This window comes from Panicum hallii, chromosome 1 (genome assembly GCF_002211085.1).
Source record: "Panicum hallii strain FIL2 chromosome 1, PHallii_v3.1, whole genome shotgun sequence".
In the NCBI taxonomy this organism is placed as follows: domain Eukaryota; kingdom Viridiplantae; phylum Streptophyta; class Magnoliopsida; order Poales; family Poaceae; genus Panicum; species Panicum hallii.
The window spans coordinates 24,786,938-24,800,834 of record NC_038042.1 but is presented as its reverse complement, the minus strand read 5'-3'; the positions used below and the strand labels follow the sequence as shown (position 1 = coordinate 24,800,834).

The following is a 13,897-nucleotide window of genomic DNA, read 5'->3' as shown; positions in this document are numbered from 1 at the left end:
GTTGGGACCCGAGTTACATGCGGATCGGTATGAAGATTTTTCTTGTCATCTGTTTTTGTCTCGTCGGTCCTGAAATAAGAGTTGTCTGACATTTCTATCTACACATTTTGACTTAAAAATGCATCCAATCGAGCTAACCCATCAAAGCCACGTGAGCATTCCAACCATGCTGTAAGTTGCTCCTAACCTTTGCTTCTGTTCAATATTGTTATACTTTCGTAGTATCCATGAGTTCCTTCCGTTGATAACTTCATATTATATAATTATTTATATACGGTGAATTGAATGTAGTTCACTGAATGTAGCTCAGCTGATAAGATTCCTCGTGATGGAACCTGCTTAATCAGATTTGACTGCTTAATCAGATTTCTCGACTCAGTATGGATGCTCGTATTTTTTTAATTTATTTTAAAATTTAACCGGTGCCATTATTTTGCGATGTGAAGCTTTTTTTCTTCAGAAAATGTAATACCAGAATAGTTTCCTTATCCGTCCTTGCTCGAGACGGTACAAAACTCGGATAGTCCAGCCCTCATCCACTCGCCCGTTGTTGTCACCGCGCGCGCAGCCGCTGAAAATGAGACACCCACCTATCGCCGCCGGCACCACCTGCTCGCCGTCTCATCCCGCCGCTGCCGTCTCTCCGCACCCCTTCCCTCCGACGAACCACAAGCCTCAGCGCACCCGCATCCGCCTGGCCGCTGCGGCAGGCACCTCCAGGTGGGTCAACCCGCGCGCACCTGCGCCCCCGCCCCGGCGCGGCGCGGGCGGGGGCGGGGCAAACCAGCGGCTGAACCACCTCGTCCGCCTCGGGGACCTCGACGCCGCGCTCCTCCTCGTGGAGTCCATGCGGGACCCCGACCGCCCCGCCGTGGTCCCCTGCACCCTCCTCATCAAGAAGCTCTGCGCCGCGGGCCGCCTCGACGACGCCGAGCGCGTGCTCGGGGCGTCCGAGCGCGCGGGCACCGCCGACGCCGTCGCGCGCAACACCCTCGTCGCGGGGTACTGCCGCGCGGGGAGGCGTCTCGCCGACGCGGAGCGGATGCTGTCCTCCCTCGCGGCGTCCGGCGCCGCCGACGTCGTCACCTACAACACGCTCGTCGCGGGTTACTGCCGCGAGGGCCGCCTCGGCGACGCGCGGCGCCTCGTCGCCGGCATGCCGCTCGCCCCCAACTCGTACACCAACAGCACCCTGCTCAAGGGTCTGTGCAGCGCCAAGGAGTGGGACGACGCCGAGGAGCTCGTCGCCGAGATGATCCGGAGCGGGTGCCCCCCAAATCATCTCACGTTTGGTATGGTGATCCATTCCTTATGCCAGAACGGATTGGTCGACCGTGCAATGGGAGTTCTTGATCAGATGTCCGAGTGCGGGTGCACGCGGAGCGTGATTGTTTACAATGAAATCATCAGTTGCCTTGCGGAGCTGGGGCGCGTGGAGGAGGCTCTTGATTTATTCAACCGCATGCCGTGCAAGCCAGACATCTTTAGTTACAACGCCGCGGTAAAGGGTTTGTGCAGAGGTGAGCGTTGGGAGGATGCTGGAAAGCTTATTACTGAGATGGTTAGGAAGGATTGCCCCCCAGATGAAGTGACATTCAACACAGTGATCAGTTACTTGTGCCACAGAGGGTTGGTTGATTGTGCAATGGAAGTTGTCGAGAAGATGCCCGAGTATGGATGTAAGCCTGATAATTTTACTTACAGTGCCCTCGTTAATGCCTTTTCTGAACATGGGTGGGTAGATGATGCTCTTGAGTTACTAAGAAGCATACCATGGAGGCCTAACACTGTTTGCTACCGATCTGTTCTGAAGGGACTGTGCAGAGCTGATCGATGGGAGGATGTCGGGAAGCTTGTCGCTGAGATGATTAGAAACAACCTGACCATTGATGAAGTCACATTTGGGTTGATCATTGACTGTTTGTGCCAAAAAGGACTAGTTGGTTATGGCGTTGAAGTTCTTGAGGAAATGTCAAACTACGGATGCTCACCTGACATTATCATGTATAATTCTCTCATCAATGGCTTTGTTGAATATGGGAGTGTGGATGATGCTCTCAAGCTATTCAAAAGCATGCCATGCAAACGAAATGTTGTTACCTATAATTATATGTTGAAGGGTTTGTGTAGAGCTAATCAGTGGGAGGATGCTGGGAAGCTTGTAGCTGAGATGGGTAACGATGAGTGTCTCCCAAATGAAGTAACATTCAGTACCCTAATCAGCTACTTGTGCCAAAAAGGGTTGGTTGAGTGTGCAATTGAAGTTTTTGAGAAAATGCCAAAGTACAATTGTTTGCCTAATGTTATCATCTATAACACCCTTATCAATGGCCTTTCTGAACAAGACTGTGTAGATGATGCTTTGAAGTTACTAAACAACATGCCAAGCAAGGCTGACACCATTTGTTATAGTTCTGCATTGAAGGGTTTGTGTAGGGCTGAGCGATGGGAGGATGCAGGAGAACTTATACTTGAGATGATTCGAAAGAACTGCCCCCCAGATGAAGTCACGTTCAGTATACTGATCAATAACTTGTGTCACAAAGGGTTTGTCGAGTATGCAATTGAAATTTCGGAGCTAATGCATAAGTATAAATGCAAGCCTAATATTGTCATTTACAGTTCTCTCATCAACGGATTCTCTGAACAAAATCGTGTGGAAGAAGCTCTCAAGTTACTAAGAAGCATGCCATGTGAGCCTGACACTATTTGCTACAGCGCTGCACTGAAGGGTTTGTGTAGAGCAAAGCGATGGGAGGATGCCAGGGAGCTTATAGCTGAGATGTTTAGAAAGCAGTGCCCACCAGATGAAGCAACATTCAGTATGCTCATTGGTTTATTGTGCCAAAATGGGCTGGTTGAATTGGTAACTGAAGTTTTTGAGCAAATGTCGGAGTATGGATGTAGCCCTAATAGCATGATACGCCATTCCCTTGTTAACAGCTATTCTGAGCAAGGATGTGCGGATGAAGCACTCAAGCTATCGGGCAGTATGGCAGGAAAGCCGCCAATCTCTGTTGTACTGCATTGAAGAGCTTTGAGTTGTGAGAATGCTAAGGAGCTAAAATGATTAGGCTGAAGATGATCCCAGATGATAAGATGAATTGACATCGATCCCGGATTATAAGATGAATTGACATCTAATACTTATTAATTACTTGTGCCAGAAGAAAGTTTGGTTGAATTCTTGATTAATGCGATGGATGATGTCATCTGCTCATCATCAGCTTTTTGGAGATAAGCTGCATGAATGATTTTTTTGGGAATGGAAATATAACAGGTAATTGAGATGGGTGTTTCTGGTAATTATTTGGCTGTCATCAAACAGAAGAAAGAACTAAAATTTAGTTATACAATAGGTAAGAATCTTATCACGGTTGCGTAACAAGGGATTATGAACAATAATTACTGAAAAACTCATCAAGTATTCAACCCACCCTTTCACTATTGTGCTCATAGGTTGTTGAATTCTTTCAATGTAGGGGTGTAGTGACTGCTAGAACCTGCCGCTTGCCACCCTTTTGTATCTACTTTTTTTTTTCGTTTTGTATAACTTAGTTAACTTTTATATGTGATGTATGACCCACTTCAATTTTGTCCCGAAGTTCTCAAAACTTGCTATAGTCCAAAGTCCTAACTTGGTATACATGCTAAACCTTGTCTTGCTTGCTTCTTCGACGGCTGCCCCAAGTTGACTATGTTTGTACTCCCTCCGTCCTAAATTACAATTCGTTTTGACTTTTTTAGATACATAATTTTTTATGCATCTGGACATAGTATACATGTAGATGCATAGCAAAATAAATGTATCTAGAAATGTTGAAACGAATTGTAGTTTGGGACGGAGGCAGTAGTTAGTATTTTTTTTGGAGGAATCATTGATCTTAGTTGTTTGTATTTATCGTCACAAAATTGGAACGGGTGGAACAACTAAAATCGGCACATTTTCTTGTTAACATAATATTGATGGTGGGTATGTTTCTATGTGGAGCCAGATCCAATTGGTTGGGTTGTTGGTACAAGGCCCTTTATGCAAATACATATAATTTGGTGAATTTTACTCCACCTCAGCACAGGTTCTATTGTGTTTTTTTCTTCTTCTGATGTAACAGTTTGCTAGTTATTAATAAAAAAACTATGAATTGTTTCCAATTCAAAAAATCAACCATTGCTTGCTTTCAGGGTTATCTATCTATCTATCTATCCACAAGTGAGATGGAGACTATCGCTTGGAGACCTGAAGCGTTTCTTTTTAATCCGCAAGGACTCTCTGTTGCATTGGCTTCCACTCCGTAGCAGCCGAGCCAGGCCGCAAAGAAAGATTTGAGTTATGCTGCGGTGTGAAGAAAAAGAAGCACAGAATTCAGTACTGAGCCAGACCATCAGAACCCTCTTCACAAAAAGGAAAAAAAAAAAGATCATCAGAACTCTGCCACAAACCGACAGACTAACGGCGCGGGCGAAGAAAATATCTGTAGCTGCAAAAGGTAGCATTAGTAGGAATCTGACGATGCTTCAGTTGAATGAATCCAGCGGCCTGCTGACGGGTGCGCTGACGTCAGGGCTGGTCTGTTGGTCGTCCCATGGCGTGGAGGGCAGCCGCACCGCCCGTTCTCTCTGCATCAACCGCGACGTCCGTGAAGTTGCGGTCAGTCAGAACAAGCGATTCGGTGTCGCCGGGCGTGACGGCATCTCCACTGTAGAAATTCTGCTCCAGGCTGGTTCCATTGGCGAAACGACGTCTTCTTCCATTCGTCCAACGTCCCCGTCGCGGGGTGGACGAACAAAACGAAGCCATGCCGGCACGGATGCGTGGTCGCTTCACTGGTTGGAGTAAAGCGTGGTGCAAGGAATCGTGTAGCAGAGGTCAGGGAGTGAGTCGAGGACACATGCTACTACCGTTCTGCTCCCTCCATTCTAAACTATATTTATAAATTTTAATATGCATCTAGATATATATTTTAAATATAAATATGCGAACTATGAAGAATCCAAAAGCTTAGTTTCTTTATTAGTTTCTAGTTACACGTCTGTTTCAGTTTTCCGCTGGATTTTATACTGTTCCTGCCAAGAGCAATAAAAAAACCTTTCCTTTTCCACTTCTTTTTTGCTGCTCTATATAAAAACTGCGGATGAATGCTGCTTTTCTGGACCGAGTGGGACGCTGTATTCCTGTACCAGTACTGAACATGGTGGTTTCAGATCTCCGTCGCAGCAATAAATTAGGAAGAGGGAGCTCAGCTGCTCGGTGTTGGACGGCGACACATGCCTCCACGACACAAGCGTAGTAGAACTAGAATATCTCTACCACTAAAAAAGCACGTATTGTGCATGTCGCTCCGGCAGAACCATGGGGGTCCGCCCCCATCCATCCCCTCCCACCCGACCCCACCTCTCGCTCCCCCACCCGACCAGGAAACACGCCGCCCCACCGCGAGGGGCGCGGTGGCCGGCCTCGCGAGGAGCGGCGGGCTCTGGGATGGTTCCGGCTCCAGCGGCTTTAGCCCACGGCGGAAGCGAACGCAGCGGCCTCGGCTCCGACGACACACTCGCTGCCGCTGAGCCGGACCTCGATGATGTCTACTGCTTCCGTAGCCGGAGGAGATCCTGCCACCTCCGCGCCGGGATCTTGGGCTCCTCACCACCGACTACCACCGCTCCCTTCGCCTCCTCCGTCCGAGGCATCTCCGGTTGCTGCGCAGCCACCGACACCGGCGCCGGCGCGTGTGTGCTTTGGCGGCCACGTTGACTGCACCGTCATCGCACCCGCTGCCGCTGCCGCCACCGCCTCATCCTCCGCCGACGGTGCAGGGATACGGAGCGGGATGAGTTTGCCCCCGGAGAAGAGCTCGTCGGCGGGGAGCATGGACGCGGCTGCACGCCCGCCGAGGAGGAACTTGAAGTCGGAACTTTCATTTTCAATTTGACACTCCGTCCATTTCATTTCCAATTTGACACTCCGTCCATTTTTCCATCATCTACCATTAAATGGCATGCCGAAAAACTATTTTGCTCCCCTTTAAATCTTTCTCTTACCTCTCCTCCCCATCCCTCTCGGGCCGTGCGTCTGTTAAAACTTTGGTCAAAGCAAGAGTCCTGATTAAAATCCAATCAAATTTCTGTTGTTTTTCGAATGAAGTTAACCAAAACCATGTTCGCCCAACGGCGTCCTTTGCTAAACAATTGATTGTTTCAGTCTACTCTTGTAAGCACCAGTACTGAAAAAACGTGGTGTTGGCGTTGGCAAGCTGCTGCCTGGCGTCGTCCACCTCGAGGAGCCACAGCCGCAGCCGGGCTTCCTCTTCGCTCCCGAGGACGGCGATGTCGTCGCGCGTGACCTCCTCCCTGCGTCCTGGGCCAGCCCCTCCCGCTGGACGGCCTCATCCTCGACGAAGACCCGCTGAGCGCGCCGCGGTCCTGGAGGCTATTCTAACGTCGCCCACGGCGGACGCCGACGCCAAGCCCACCATCACCGACAGGCCAGAGCTGTTCCCGGACCTCGTGCGGATCCTCCGGGACGCCACGTCGCCGGCAGCCATCTGGTGCATGGCCGCGGCGGTGCAGGTCCGCGGCCGCCCGGCGCGCGCGTCGTTGGTGCGGGCCGAGGCCATTCCCGCACTGGCGCTGGCCGTGGCGGCCGCACCCATGGCGCTGCGGCTGCGGGCGGAGGCCGCCCGCTGCGGCGACGGCAAGGCAGCTATCGCGGCCGAACGCGGCCGAGGTTGCGGCCGCCGTGATGGGGTGGATGATCCGGTTGGGCCCAGCGGGGAGCAGCGGATGCGGGAGGCCGTGGCGTCCGCGCCCGAGGCCTTGGGGAAGCTGCTGGTGATGATGCAGGGGTACTGCGCCCCGACCACCTCGCGGATGGCCGGCGAGCTGCTGCGGGCGGGGTGCGGCTGGAGCAGGAGCGCAAGGGCATGGCCGCCGCCAAATCCAATCGACAGACGCACGGGCCGAGAGGAATGGGAGGAGAGGTAGAAGAAAGGTAGCTGAGGGTCCACATCCTTAAGAGGGGTAAAATAGTCTTTTCGTATGCTATGTAATGGTGGATGGATAGTAAATATACGGAATGTTAAATTAGGATGAAAGTAAAATCGTAATTACATACGGAACGGAATCTTTAGAGTTGGAAAAAAAGAAATCAATAAATTTAGTGGTATCAAATAGAATTTTCTCAATATAAAATCTGCCGTGCGGCGCACGGGCGGGCGGGGCGGGGCGACCGTCGGCCTCCGGCTTTGCCGTCGTGGCCACCGGCAGCCGAGCTCTCCTCTTCCCGCACGTTTCCTTCCTCGTGCCCGTAGTTAATTTTACCCCGTTACCTGGACGGAACCGCGGCCAACCGGGCGCGGATGATTCGAGGAGGGACGGGCCCACATGCCATCCACACGGACTCGCCTAGGAGCGGGTACTGAACTGGGTGGTATGGCGTCTGATTAATGCTGCCGCTCTGCGCAGTGGGTCGGCACTTTCTTTTGACGCCGAAAGGGGCGACCTTGGGGTAGGGGTACATCACCCTTATTTTCCCAGATGGTCCTCCAAAGACTGCGTAATCACGTATGGGGACATGTGGATGATGGCGGTTCTTTACTTGCTTGCTTGGTCGGTTGGTACTTTGTCAGTTGTCACTTAAAAATGATCTATGACACATGAAAACGACAAGGAGCTAGGTACATCGCAAATACAAATCTTTAACTTTTTTAAATAAAAAATTGTAGGACTTCTTGATTTCATCAAATTTTTAGCAAATGAAAACCTAGTCCGTAAAGAAATTGGCATAATATTTATAGGGCCAACTAGCGGGTTCACTAACGTGTCTGTCGGTACATACAGACAGGGGTACCTCCTGCTAGGATGTCCAGGCCCTTGGCGTCTCACAATCCGTAATCTCCCTCTCGCCTTCTGAGTGACGTGGCATACGGCCCGAGCCTGACAGCTGGGACCACGGTCTCCGGACCTTCCCCGAGCTTTAAGAGGCCCGGGGCCTCCGCGCACCAAGGAGGGCAGGAGGGCTCTCGAGTTGCCCCCGCGGACCCGGGTCCACCAGGGAGTCCGGGGCCGCCGCGTGTGATGGCCGGACCATCACGGGCCTGACCGCTCCAACCAGCCACGGGGGCTCGGACCTCCCTCCCTCCGGGGAGGGGTCCGGTGCCGCCACGTGCCGCCCCTGCAGAGGGGTGGGGCTGGCCCTGCCACGTGCCTGCGGCTGGAGGCCCTTCGTGCGTCTCCAGCCCACCTACCAGCGATTAATGCGGTAGCTGGGCCGGGCACTGTCAGACCCGGGGCCACGGGACCGGGTACATGGCGTAGTTTAAAGAGGTTTAGGAGATTAAGTCCATCTTATCTCTTATTCATCTTGTTTATCTCTTATTTATTCCGTTCAAATAGGAGATAGAGCTAACCGATACAGAGGGAATCTACTCAAGATATGTTCTGGTACGATTCCTTAGCTAGTGTTGGTTGGTATCTTTGTAACCCTGGCCTCTCGGATATATAAGGGAGGTCAGGGACCCCTCTCAAAACAGAAGATCACTAGGTCATTCTACACCAAAGGCAATACAAACCACCATACAGGACGTGGGGTGTTACGCATCTTGCGGCCCGAACCTGTCTAAGCTTTGTGTTCCTTGCACCTTCGAGTTCCTGATCTCGGCGTCCCTTCACCCAAAACTTACCACCTTGGGTATATCCCACGGTGGGCAGCCGGTTAAACACCGACAGCTGGCGCGCCAGGTAGGGGAGCGCGTCGAAGATCCACTGGCGAGCTCGATGGCATCTTTCAATTTCATCAGGTCAGTTCCCTCTCAGGGTACGACATTCGTTTTTGGCTCGTGGGTCTGCATCGCAGATGGTGCGGGCAACTTTCGGCGATTCCTCGTCGACATGAGGCCAAAAACCTTCGCTGCGGATCCTCGCAGCGGCCTCGACAAGTTCATCGACGAGCTCGACAACTTGCCGCTCCATACTTCCGCAGCACAGATCGAGATGGAGTCTGCTCCAGGCTCGACTTCTTCTGGTGTTGTGACAACTCCCCCTGGTTTGGACTTGTTCCAATCTAGGGATCCGCATGGCCGATCTCAACTCGGCTCATGCAAACCGGCCACTGATCTTCAGGAGGCCAATGTCTCTGGGTCCCTCTCCATGTTAGAGAAGGATCTGGACTTGCTGCTCCAGGACGGAAAGCCTGAAGCCACCGCGTGTCAGGGGGCTTCGGGTTGTTCTAGTCCCGGTGATTTGGTGATCACCTCTTTGCCGGAGGGGCGTGTTGTGCATTGGAGGGGCATGAGGCTCTCTGATCTACTCGAGGCAGAGGGTCGACTTGTGGCCCACCTTGAGCCCTTGCCTTTTCAGGAGGGCAGGCCATTGGCCACCGTGGCGGAGGGGTCGACTGAACTAGTCGATGAAAGTTCTCATGAGCTTTGCTCCCGCAAGGTGCTGATGGCCGAAGAAGGCGAGGGCGATGGGGACCTTCCCATCAACAACTTTGAAGCGATCTCCGAAGATGAGATCACGGCCAACGCCGGCGACGAGAACGACGCTGATCGTGAGGCGCGGAGGGCCAGGAACAGGGCCCGTGCAATCCGGCGGAGGAGAACCAACGAGCGTAGGCGATCTATGCATCGCGAGCTTGACCCTGAGTTCGCCGCCGTAAGTGAACGGGGTTTCAGGACTCCGGTGGCCAACATCACCAGGGTGACGGCCATTCTCAAGCGCAGCCACGATCCGGAGGTGCGTCAAGCACTTCTCTACGCGCAGAGGGCTTGGATCCAGCTAGATCAACACAACCCGGCGTCCACCATTAGAGAGGAGCGCGTGGGTGAGAGTCGAAGTCAGGCTCACAGCCGAACGGCTGGCGGCCGCCCTCGACACCATCTCAGCAATGACAACACCCGCGGGAGTCAGGCCCCTAGCGGGAGGCAGCAGCCACCGCAAGGAGGTCATCCGCGACAAGCCAATCATCGATTTCCTCCAGAGGATCTGCGCCAGCACATCAATGACGGCCGCGACGCGCGGACTGTGATCTCTTCCAGGCGCAGGACCCGCGAAGAAGTCGAAAACGAAGGTACTGACTGTAGCGATCGGTTTCCTGCTTTCTCTGCGCGTTTCAGCTGCTACAAGTACCCAGAGGGCTTCAAACCCATCAGCATTACCAAGTACGACGGTAAGCAGGCTCCTCAACAATGGCTCCGTTGTTACTCCACGGCCATCGAGGTAGCAGGGGGTTCAAACAGTACCAAAGTTGTCTACTTCCCGATGGCTTTGGATCCCGCACCGCTCACTTGGCTGGAGAGCCTCGGCAGCAACTCCATCGACTCCTGGGAACGACTTAAGAAGGTCTTCATCGACAATTTCCAGGGAGCGATTGCCCGTGCAGGTACTCGACACGATCTTGCCCAGTGCAAGCAAGAACGTAACGAGCTTCTGCGGTCATATATGGGTCGCTTCTTTGACGTCCGCGCTACCATCGCGAACATCTCGGAGGACGACATCATCGATTGCTTCTACAACGGCATCACCGACCCGGGCATCTACAGGGATTTCGGGCGGAACAGGCCAAAGATTGTTGCGGGCCTTCGTGATATGATGCATGATTGGTCCAAACAGGAGGAGAAGATGCGGGAGCGGTTCCCGCGGCGTCAGGACAGCAATCTGAGGCGTCCAAACGACAACCGCAACGACAAAGGCCAGCGGGATTTTTCGGGTCCACCCCGAAAACGAAAGCCAGATGATGTCATCGCGGCTATCGATCGTCCTTCGCGGGGGCAAGAAGTCGATGACACAGGAGGAGTTTGAGAAGCTCCTGCAGAAGAAGTGCCCGTGGCACCCAGGTGCTAATCATGCCGCCATCGACTGCTACAACCTTCGGAGGACGTTCAGCAATTCCGACGGTGGAAAGAAGAACAAGAAGCCTGCGGACAAAGAACCCGAGGACGATGATCAAAAGGACCACTGGCGCAACCCGAAATTTCAAGATGCCTCAAAGGTCGTCAACGTCATCTTCGGGGGCGATGAGGATTTCGGTTCCAGGAGGGACCAGAAGCTGCTTCTTTGGGAGATCTTGTCCGTCGAGCCGGCGGTACCACGACCACTCCGTTGGTCGGAGGTCCCCATCTTGTTTTCTCGCGACGACCAGTGGACAAGCTTTTCGGAGCCCGGTAAGTTCCCCTGGTCCTGGATCCTGTGGTGGCGGAGGTCAAGCTCACCAAGGTCCTCATCGACGGCGGGAGCGGGCTCAATCTCATCTTCATCAGCACTTTGAAGAAAATGGGTCTGGATTTCAAGGACATGCTGGTTCCCAGCAAGTCCCCCTTTTACGGCATTATCCCAGGTAACGCGGCACACCCGCTTGGTACGGTGGTCCTCCCAGTCACCTTCGGCACGCGGGAGAATTATCGTACTGAGTTCATCAAGTTCGAAGTGGCTGCCTTCGAATCTTCTTACCATGCAATATTGGGTCGTCCGGCTCTTGCCAAGTTCATGGCAGTGCCGCTTTATGTTTATCTGCTTCTTAAGATGCCAAGGCTCAGTGGAGTACTCACCCTTCGCGGCGACTTGAAGAAGTCGTATGACTGCAACCAGGAGGCGATCCAATATGCTTCGACTACTCGCGTGCCAGATGCTTCGGGAGAAGTACTCGCGGCCGCGCAGCAGCTTTCCCAATCCGGGCTGGAGATTCCTTCCAAGAAGGCCAGCAAGTCGAGCATCCAGTCGACTGATGACGTGGCCCTCAAGACGATCTAGCTTCAGGAGGGAGATTCATCTAAGACTGCTGTCATCGGTGCCGGCTTAGGTGACAAATAGGAATTCACGCTCGTCAGCTTCCTTCGGGCTAACCGAGACATATTCGCATGGAAACCAGCGGATATGCCAGGGGTGCCCAGGGAGTTGATCGAGCATGCTTTGAATGTACACCCGAAGGCTACGCCTAAAAAGCAACGCCTACGGAGGTTTGCCCATGACAAGCGTGAACCATGTATTTTGATGATGGGTCCCTCAAGCTCGACGGCGGCGGCGCTGGTGTTCTGCTTATTTCTCCACGAGGTGAACAGTTGAAATATGTCCTTCAGATCCTATGGGCGGTATCCAACAATGAAGCCGAGTATGAAGCTTTGCTTCACGGGCTTCGTTTGGAGATATCACTAGGGATCAACCGACTACTTGTATATGGCGACTCTCTTCTTGTTGTTCAGCAGGTCAACAAGGAATGGGACTGCAACAAGGAGACAATGGATGCTTATGTACAGGAAGTGAGCAAATTGGAAAGCAATTTCTCCGGCCTGGAGGTTCATCATGTATTGCGGGAGCACAATGTCGGCGCGGATATCCTGTCCAAACTGGGGTCCACGCATGCCCAGGTCCCGTCAGGAGTCTTCGTCCAGGAGCTCAAGCAGCCATCCATCAAGTCTTCTCCGCAGGTAACCATCGACGTGGGTCCTCAACAACCCGATCGAGAGGTTATGGTGCTGGAAGAGGACTGGCGAAAGGCTTTTATCGACTTCATTCGAGATCAACGGCTACCAGCGGGAATCGACACCAAGAGCGCAGAAGCGGCACGCGTCTTACGAAGAAGCAAGGGCTTCATCCTAGTCGACGGCAAGCTCTATCAGCGTGGCGCTCGGTCAGGAGTTCTCATGAAGTGCGTCACAAAGGAAGATGGTTACGACATACTGCGGGAGATCCACGAAGGTGTCTGCGGCAACCATGTGGCTTCAAGAACGCTGGTGGGGAAAGCATACAGGACCGGTTTCTGGTGGCCCACCGTAGTGACCGACGCGGAGGATCTCGTGCACAGGTGCCAAAATTGTCAATTCTTCGGCAAACAGACGCATGTTCCAGCCCACAGCCTCATCACCATACCGCCATCCTGGCCTTTTGCCTGTTGGAGTCTTGACATAATCGGGCCCTCCACGACGGCGCCAGGCGGTTTCACCCATGTTCTGGTGGCTATCGACAAGTTTACTAAGTGGATCGAGTACAAGCCGATAGCCAAGCTCACGCCAGATCGAGTCGTCGACTTCATCTCAGATATTTTGCATCGTTTCGGCTTCCCCAACACCATCATCACGGACTTGGGATCAAACTTCACGGCGAACCAGTTCTGGGAGTTCTACGAGAATGCCTGCATCGAAGTTAAATATGTCTCAGTCGCACACCTAAGGGCCAATGGACAAGTCGAAAGGGCGAACGGCTTGATAATTGACTGCCTCAAGAAGAGATTATATGATGAAAACAACAAAAAGGGAGGCAAGTGGGTGCATGAGTTGCCGCATGTCGTCTGGGGGCTTCGGACCCAACCGTCCAAAGCCACAGGGCAAACACCCTTCTTCCTCGTGTACGGATCTGAGGCTATTTTACCAGCCGACATCATGTGGAAGTCTCCCAGGGTCGAAATGTATAACGAAGGCGAGGCGGACGAGGCGAGGCAGTTAGAGCTCGATTCTGTGGAAGAAGTTCGCTGCACCGCTCTCGTTCAGTCAGCCCGGTACCTGCAGGGGATCCATCGATATCATGATCGCAACATCAGGGAGCGGTCGTTCAGCATTGGTGATTTGGTTTTGCGTCGCATTCAGGACGAATCCGGCCTGCACAAGCTCAACTCAAGATGGGAAGGACCGTTCATCGTCAAGCAGGTCACACGACCAGAGTCATATCGACTACAATGTCCTGAGGGTTATGACATCCCGAATTCCTGGAACATTCAGAACCTGCGCAAGTTCTACCCATAAGAAAATGCCCGGTGATGTCCGAATCCCCGGGGGCGTGGAAGATCTCTTTTCCTCGAAACAATTTGGAGGCTGTATGCCACAATATTCGGGTTATACATTCCTTCACAGACGCACGATGGCCGTGGTCACGTGCAAACATTTGTGTAAATTGACTACTTGTCATGAATGAT

General features: G+C 52.8%; 1 protein-coding gene across 5 annotated transcripts; it reads left to right on the top strand.

Annotated features, from left to right (window-relative positions):
* The first annotated feature begins 526 nt into the window (after positions 1-526).
* Positions 527-5,106, top strand: LOC112884394 (pentatricopeptide repeat-containing protein At1g09900-like). 5 transcript variants are annotated; one of them, XR_003227110.1, is made up of 3 exons: positions 530-3,280; positions 4,183-4,487; positions 4,563-5,106. XR_003227110.1 is itself a non-coding variant. In XM_025949788.1 (2 exons), the coding sequence occupies exons 1-2, from the start codon at positions 578-580 to the stop codon at positions 1,828-1,830; spliced, it is 1,119 nt and encodes a 372-aa protein (XP_025805573.1). In that variant the 5' UTR covers positions 527-577; the 3' UTR covers positions 1,831-2,139. The 5 variants fall into 5 exon arrangements, 1 of the variants encoding a protein (XP_025805573.1); XM_025949788.1 differs by lacking the exons at positions 4,183-4,487; positions 4,563-5,106 and having other exon boundaries at positions 527-1,679; positions 1,814-2,139; XR_003227109.1 differs by having other exon boundaries at positions 530-3,359; positions 4,183-5,106.
* The last annotated feature ends 8,791 nt before the right edge of the window (positions 5,107-13,897 follow it).